The sequence below is a fragment of the Mangifera indica genome, chromosome 6, assembly GCF_011075055.1.
Source record: "Mangifera indica cultivar Alphonso chromosome 6, CATAS_Mindica_2.1, whole genome shotgun sequence".
NCBI classification, from domain to species: domain Eukaryota; kingdom Viridiplantae; phylum Streptophyta; class Magnoliopsida; order Sapindales; family Anacardiaceae; genus Mangifera; species Mangifera indica.
In genome coordinates this window covers 4,971,618-4,980,102 of record NC_058142.1, presented here as the reverse complement: position 1 = coordinate 4,980,102, position 8,485 = coordinate 4,971,618, and the positions used below count along the sequence as shown (strand labels likewise).

At 32.2% G+C, this 8,485-nt stretch overlaps 1 protein-coding gene across 1 annotated transcript; it reads left to right on the top strand.

Moving 5' to 3' along the window:
• The first annotated feature begins 3,589 nt into the window (after positions 1-3,589).
• LOC123218117 (shikimate O-hydroxycinnamoyltransferase-like) lies at positions 3,590-8,437 on the top strand. Its single transcript, XM_044639346.1, has 3 exons — positions 3,590-3,715; positions 4,208-4,632; positions 7,186-8,437. The coding sequence occupies exons 2-3, from the start codon at positions 4,225-4,227 to the stop codon at positions 8,068-8,070; spliced, it is 1,293 nt and encodes a 430-aa protein (XP_044495281.1). The 5' UTR covers positions 3,590-3,715; positions 4,208-4,224; the 3' UTR covers positions 8,071-8,437.
• The last annotated feature ends 48 nt before the right edge of the window (positions 8,438-8,485 follow it).

The window sequence follows — 8,485 nt, the reverse complement described above, 5'->3', positions numbered from 1 at the left end:
TATATGTTTATAAATTAGAAAATGCCTAAGTTTAGTTTGAAGAAGATGTGAAATTTGGCTTGATGAATGGTTGTATATATAACGTGTATGCTCATTCATTAGCCTCCCACATGAATAATATGGATATTATACTACGTCGAAATTTTTAAAAGGGATGACCGGCCTTGCATCTAGGAGTGCATGACCATGACATTAATTATTGACCGATTTTATATAAGATTATGTCATCATGTAGCTTATCGATCACACCGAGGAGTGTATGTCATTGATCTTTATTAGAAAATATGCATACCAAATCTTTTGTCGTGATATCAATGTGATGTATTTAGATATGCCACTTTGATGGCTAAGTCGCAACTTGCCTACATGGAAAACTCATAATGGCTTAAATGGATGTCTATTTTGTTAAGATAGAACCAAAACTCTTTTTTAGGGATTCTACTAATGATCTCTCTTTGTAGTATTAAATTAGTCAATACATTAATAAATGCATGAAAGTCCAAAAGGACCCCAAAATATATCTATCTAAATAGATTCTTTGATCATTATTGAGCTTTCTTTGAATGTGTGAAATTACGTTTTTGTGGACTCTAATTGAAACGAAAGGCCAGCCAAGGATATTGGAAGGTTTGCAACACTAGTTATCCCATTAAAGTAAACACGATCAAAATGATAAATAAGAGAATTCTCGTTTATTATACTAATAATAATAAAAATTTTACAAAAACTAATTGAATCATATAATATGATACATATATTATATCGATAATTTTTTTTATATATTTTAAGATATATCTCTTTTTTTACTTGTGTACATATTAATAACTATAATCAAGATGGATTAAAGAATGAAAATTCTCTAAATTTTTTATCCCAATGAATTTTGAATGATACAGGCTATTCTTTTGTTATTTGTCAACCAATTGGGCCCATCCAAGCCCAATCTTGTGGTTGGGGGGAATTTCAATCTATTTTTCCTAAAATATTTAATTTTATAGCAAAATTTCTGTGATTAAATATAGCATGGGGCCATTATGTTGTTGATAAGGATGAAAAGTTATTATTAACTTGATTTTGATTGAGTCCAACAACTCAAGAGACTTCTAGGACCTTGCTTTTAGTATTTACCTAAAAGGGCAACAAAAATTATTTTAAAATTTCATAATATTTTTAATGAAATATTAATTAATTTTAACATTTAATATTACTGTCGGTGAACCAGTGGGGCTCTTTTCAACACCTACCATATTAACTCAAAACTGAATTTTAAAATTTTTTAATATTTTTTTTACCAAATAATTATAAAAAATTTCACAGTTTTACTCAGAGATGTCGTTCCTAAATATGATTGAATTTTTTAATAACCATAAGAAATGTTTACATTTTCTTTTGCTTTTGATATGTTTTTACTCATTGCTCAAAAAGTTGAGGTAAAGAAAGGATTTAAATATTTACTCTCGTACTTGACTTCTCACTTTTTTTATCATTTAAATTATTTTAAAAAATTCAAATTTTTATTATAGCCAAAAGACTTATTCCCATCCAAAATTTAATATATTTTCAAATTTTTTCTCTATAATGTTTTAAAAATCTAAATATTCATATATTATTCAACTTTTATTAAATTTTATTATTAATTATAAGAATAAAAAGTTTATTTAACCAATAATATTGTAAAACTAAAATTTCATTCATTTTTTTCATCTTAGTTTTAAAAATTGACTAAAAATAATAATTTTGATCTGACTTTAAAGGCCCCAACCCTAATAGGGAGGGAATTCCAGATAGAAAAGGGGAAGAAGATGTAGATGAAGATAAAAAAAATCTTTACAATCAGAGACGATGATACATGTGTCCCCTTCTCACCCTCGTTTCATTTTTATCTCTTTATATTAATATATTTACTTAAAATACCACCATATTTTTATAATTTTAGATTATTTATGTTTTTGTTGTACATATTAAAGTGATTAATATATTATATTTATAATATTTGAAATAGTAGGATGATTTTAATTTTGTTATTTAATATATTTATATTACGTTTAAAGAGTATGAGGAGAAAATTTTTTCTTATAAGTACAGGGAAAAAATTTTTTCTTGTGGGAATGAGGAGAGGATAAAAAAAAGATTTTTTTTTGCGAAAATGAGACGAAAAATCATTTTTATTTTTATAATGGGGATAGAGATCGAGATCCCCTTCCCTTCCCCTTCTCATTATTATCCCTAAAATTGATAATTTCTTTTTTATCTTATATTTTTATTTTGAAAAGTGACATTTTTCTCTAATTTTAGAGTTTTATATATTCCCCCCTCCCTTTTCTTTTGAAACTTTCATTTTACCCTCATATGATTTCCCCTCTTCAGGTGACCTTGGGTGGGAATATGTTTTTTGATTTCTTACTTTTTTATCATCCAAATTATTATGAAACAATAGAATTTTTATTATCCCAGGAAAGTTTTGAAGGGATAACGAGAAATAAGGTTGAATTTGGGGGGAATTTCACCTACTCCATAACGAGGAAAGCTGGGTGTGGCCGTCTGGGCATTGCGTGGAAATAATAATAAAACATCAAAATCCACCAACAAATGAAGTTGGTTTGAAAGTGGGAGGATTTATTTTGGGACTTGCTCACTCTTTTTCAATCTTAGGTCACCATCTCACCAACCTCTTTTAATTTATTTATTTGCGTTTTTTTTGAGTTGGAATATCTACTCCAACAGCTTTTTCTCGCATTTAATTTTCCTTTTAATATACACTTTTATCTTCATAAATGAAAAATACTAATAATGTATAAATAGACTTTGTATGGTATTTGTGTTTGACATAAATTAAGTCTCTCCATTTATATAATAAAGTTGCAGAATATGCTGACAAATCTCTCATTGTTGATTAATGAACTTATTGTGAAAAATCACTAATTCGTGTTTGAATGTTAAGACTTCTAGAAAATCCGATTTTACGTAAGAATGGTATAAAAAATTTTGAAAAACGGTTACCCAAAAACCTAATACCAAAAACTAATTGGTATACATTATTCCATTAAAGATAAAATTGATGGTTCAATAGAGTTATGAAACCCTCACTATAATAACTTTATGAATCTTTATTAGTTGTCTAAAACAATTACATGGAAAAAGAAGTAATGAAAGAGAAATGTCTATTCTTTTGTTTAGTCTATAATTCTCAAATATAATTATTAAAAATAAAAAAAATAAAAAATACTAATCATGACTTAAAATGACTTCAAAACTAAACAAATTTAGATTACTTGAAAAATTGAATATATACCAACTGAATAATAAACAAAAAAAATGTTATTATACATAATTTTAATATAAAAATAATATATTATTATATAATTATATCTTATTTTATTATTAATTTAAAATTATTATTTTGTATTATAAATATATATAAATTATATAAAAAATAGATGTCACAATTTTGTTGAAAAAGAAAAGGGGCTTGCCAGGGAAAAAGGAGAGTTGGAGGGGCTTACGTGGCAGTTCATTTATGGTCAGCTTAAGTAGGCGGTAGTAGGTGAATGACACAACCGGTCACAGCAGTTGTATTATTTAGTTCCCTTTCGCACCTTCATTTTTCAGAAGAAGAAGACAAGTTTTCTTTTAAACGTTCTTCTTCTTCTTCTTTGTTGAATCTCTCGTCTCTACATTTGTCCATTCATTCTTCTGTTCCTCCTCCTTCCTTCAGGTAATTCAATTTCTTCCTTTTCTTCCTCATAATGTTTCACCTTTGTTCACTGAATTGTTGATTCTTCCTTGATATTCACAAATTCTTCCTCTGTTTCGCTTCAACTAGAATCTTTCTGCAACACACCTACCATCCATGGACCCACATTTCCAATGCTTATTGTTTTTTTTGAGTTAGATATATATTAGGACGGATTCATCCTGTAATGGATACAAGGGCCAATTGCTAATATATTAATCATTTGGGTGACAGGCTTACTCGCTCATTGAATTAATCGAATTCTCAAATTTTAAGAAACCTCAAATTAAAATATGTCGATATTCATTTAATATTGTCTCTCTTGCGTATATTTGTCAAACAGACGAGGGATGTTTTCTACTACTCACAAGAAACTTGACTTTTTATGTCACTCTATGTTGACTCTTCTTCCACTTTCATTTACATCGATAAGCTAACTCAGCCGTTTCAATTTTTATTTTTTGCGCCGCGCAGGTCCTTAATTTTAAAAAATGATAATCACGGTGAAGGAGTCGACGATGGTCCCCCCGTCGGCAGAGACTCCGAGGATATCGCTGTGGAACTCCAACGTGGACCTGGTGGTTCCCCGATTTCATACTCCCAGCGTGTACTTCTACCGGCCCAACGGCGCCCAAAATTTCTTTGATTGTAAGGTCCTCAAGGAGGCTCTCGCCAAAGCCCTGGTGCCGTTCTACCCCATGGCGGGGCGGTTGAAGCGTGACGAAGATGGAAGAATCGAGATTAATTGTAATGCTGAAGGCGTCTTGTTAGTTGAGGCCGAAACACCCTCTGTTGTTGATGATTTTGGTGACTTTGCGCCTACCTTGGAGCTCAAGCAGCTCATTCCGACGGTGGATTATTCTGGTGGGATCTCGACGTATCCCCTATTGGTGTTACAGGTATTTTTAAAATTCCTTTAGCAGTAACGTTACTGTTTTGGATTTGTTTACTGTGTTATGGGGCAGCATCGTAATGTTTTATCTAGTTAATAAATAGACTAAATGTTACAGGAGGAAACATGTTGGTTACCCAAACGTTGACTTCTGTTGTTGGGGTGGGGTGGGGCTTGGTATGTTACTGGTGCGGTATCGTTGCGAGGTTTGGTACTTTTGATGTGTTGGAATTTGAATCAAATTTATACCAGCTATATTCAATGGTTAGGTAAAATTAATAAGTTTGGCAATTCAGCCATCGTTGTCCTGTATGATGCGGGTGCTATTTTCTGAAAATGATTGTTTCTGGTTCTTCAGTGTTCGTTTGGTTATTTGAATATCTAATTTTTGTGGAGAAAATCATCGCATGCTTCCTGCTTTAAAAGGAACTGTGATAGACGAGTTTACATGATGTTGATTGGGTACTTCTAAAGAAAGTCTGCGGTGATCTAATTCTTTATATCTTTTGCCTATGGCTTACACAATTATGATTTTGATATTTCTTGCATTTAATAGATATTAAAACGCTTTGCTTTATTTGGTGGGTCTTGGTTGGTTGGTGGTTACTAGCTGGGTGGATAGAGAAAAAGACTTTGGATAAGATGTTTTAGGATAAGATCTCTGAAGCAATCCAATGTTAAACAGGGAATTGTATAGTGTGTCAGAGAGTACTTCAAGCAATTCCAAGTTTAATAAGCTCACTTGAACAAATACAACATCTAATGGACTTGAATGATGTGTTGCAGCAATGGAATATAGAGCAGAGCAATAGAATCTTCGAATGCTTTTATATGAATGTGGTAGAATTTTTCTGATTTTAGTGGTAAATGCGAACTTCATATATAGCTGTTTTACAGTGGAATGTAGAGTTCTATGAGTTTATTTAGTTTGGGAAAATAACAGCTATTTTATGCAGAAGGCTTTTGAAAACTTTTGGATAGTATACATAGGATTGTAGTTGCTAGTACTGGTTCTTAAGATTTAAGTAGTCACTGCAATTTCGTATATACCTTGTTTAATCTGTTAGGTAATAAAATATTACTATAATATTTTATTATTAAGCTGATGTGATAGGTAATAATGGAGTGATATGATTACTATCTTCTTTTTAGATATTAAAAGATTATCGAAGTAATTTTACTTTTGTTACAATTTTACCTTACTACATTTAATAAAATAATATTTTAATATTATTTATTTCCACCAACCAAACACAATAATTTTATATATATATATATATATATATATATATATATATATATATATATATATATATATATACACACCCAAACATATTATTAATTTATGCATTAATTTTTGAAGATAATATATTTCTGTGATAAGTTTTTTAGTTTTGATAATAAAAGGTTCTTTGAACCAAACACATTCTTAGTATTCATCTTGATGATTGCACACCAGCTATTGCCTTGCTTGTGCAAGCCAACATATGCCCATGTAAATGAAATTGGTACTATTGCCTTGATTTTATATGTTACCTAAAATAGGTGTAACTTAAGCATCCAACTAACTTGGTTCATAATTGCTTCTGTCACTAAAAATTATAATTTCCTTTTGTCCTGAAAAAGTGATAATTTCTCCCTGCCCACAATTTTTTTTGGATTTGATACAAGGTTGATTGCTTGTAGTTTGGTAAAATGAATTTATAACTATGGTCCCCACATAATTCTGTGGTCATTAAGAAAAAAGGTTTGAATGGTGAACTTAAAGCCAAAATGTTGAGTTTAACAGTACTTGCTTACCATCTTCAGATCACCTAACATTTAAGGAATTTAAGGACTTCTTTTTTACTTCATAAATCTTAATTGAGAGCGGGTCCGGGTGAACTTTGTATAGTTTGCTTACTTTGGCACTGGAAGGGAATGTTATCTTTTACAAATTTATCACTGTCTAGTATGTAGTTGTTCCCCTTTTTGGATTTTTGATCTCTTTGTGAATTTCTAGTCCATTGATCTACCTACCTCAAAAACTTGTTTATTATAGTTTAACAATTTGTACGTAAGTTTTATAAATATAAAAATAAAGAGTGTGAAGCAGTAGCCACAATAACAAAGAAGAGAAACCTTGGGAGTCAATGGATAAAAATTACTTATCACTGAGCAGTCTTTTTTGGTGAGTTCACTTGTCATGTCTTTATGGTCTGTTAACTGTGGATTATGCTTACAAGTTGCTCCTATGGCAATAGTGAAAGCATGAGCTTTTGGATTCTGGTTTTCCTGATTTTATTTTTGTTTATAAGGCATAACTAAAAGTTATAATATATATGTCTGAGTTCAGATTTTCTCATCGGAATATTGAGAATGATTTCAGGTTTATAAAAATCTTTCAGTGGTTTTTACATGCCAGTTTCGATTTAATTATAGCTGAAACCCATTTGGGGACACTATCATATTTGAAGTAATGCTTAACAAGTAATTTTACTCCTACTAAGTTCAAATCACCTCACTCTGAGCCATTGGAATCTAGCTCACTGACCAGGACTTTGGTTTTCATTTTCTGCAGGTAACTCACTTCAAATGTGGTGGAGTTTCCCTTGGTGTTGGTATGCAACACCATGCAGCAGATGGATTTTCTGGTCTCCACTTTGTGAACACATGGTCAGACATTGCTCGTGGCCTTGATGTTACCATCCCACCGTTTATTGACCGGACTTTGCTCTGGGCCCGGGATCCACCTCAACCTACTTTCCCACACATTGAATACCAGCCACCTCCTGCCCTGAAAACTCCTCTGCCATCAGTTTCTGAGCCTACAGCTGTCTCCATTTTCAAATTAACACGGGACCAGCTCAACATCCTCAAAGCCAAGGCCAAAGAAAATGGTAACTCAATCAACTATAGCTCATATGAGATGCTGGCGGGTCATGTGTGGAGATCTGCATGCAAGGCACGTGGACTATCTGACGATCAGGAGACTAAATTGTACATAGCAACAGATGGACGTGCTAGGTTAAAGCCCTCACTTCCTCCTGGTTACTTTGGGAATGTGATCTTTACCGCAACACCAATAGCGGTAGCCGGTGATCTCCAGTCAAATCCTACATGGTATGCTGCAAGTCACATTCATGATGCATTGGTCCAAATGGACAATGACTATTTAAGGTCAGCCCTTGATTACCTAGAGCTTCAGCCTGATTTATCAGCATTAGTTCGTGGTGCCCATTCATTTAGGTGTCCAAATCTTGGGATTACTAGTTGGGTTAGACTGCCAATACATGATGCTGATTTTGGGTGGGGTCGACCCATATTTATGGGGCCTGGCGGGATTGCATATGAGGGTTTATCATTTATATTGCCAAGCCCTACAAATGATGGGAGCCTATCAGTTGCCATCTCTCTTCAATCTGAACACATGAAACTATTTCAGAAGTTCTTCAATGATATTTAAAAAAACCATTCGAAGTTTCAAACTAGACAATTTCGCACAAACCATTATTTTTTTGGTAGTGATTTTGTATCATGTATTGACATGCCTTGCTTCCTTTAAAAATATAACAAGTTCAAACTTGATTCGGTGCATTCTGTTTGCCAATTCACGGATATGGACTTTGGAAAATTGAAGTGCTAATTTGATTTAATAATGCTGATATTGTCAGGTACTGTTGACTTAGGTTAGGTTGCTAATTTCTAGCTTGAAATTTTTCAACAGTTCTGAAGCAATATGTTGATGTAATTTTGATGCACCTTATGTGTAATTAACTCAAGGGCATAAGAAATTTATTATATTGGGAGTGGGTGGTTTAGCCTTTTCATCATTAATGGTGCTATTATTGGACATTGACTTATCTTCACAACTGTTTTGG

Bases quoted from the DNA above. Each gene is read 5' to 3' on its own strand.
- LOC123218117 (XM_044639346.1), top strand. From the start codon at position 4,225: ATGATAATCACGGTGAAGGAGTCGACGATGGTCCCCCCGTCGGCAGAG. The intron at 4,633-7,185 runs GTATTTTTAAAA...CATTTTCTGCAG, and splicing joins ATCCCCTATTGGTGTTACAG to GTAACTCACTTCAAATGTGG.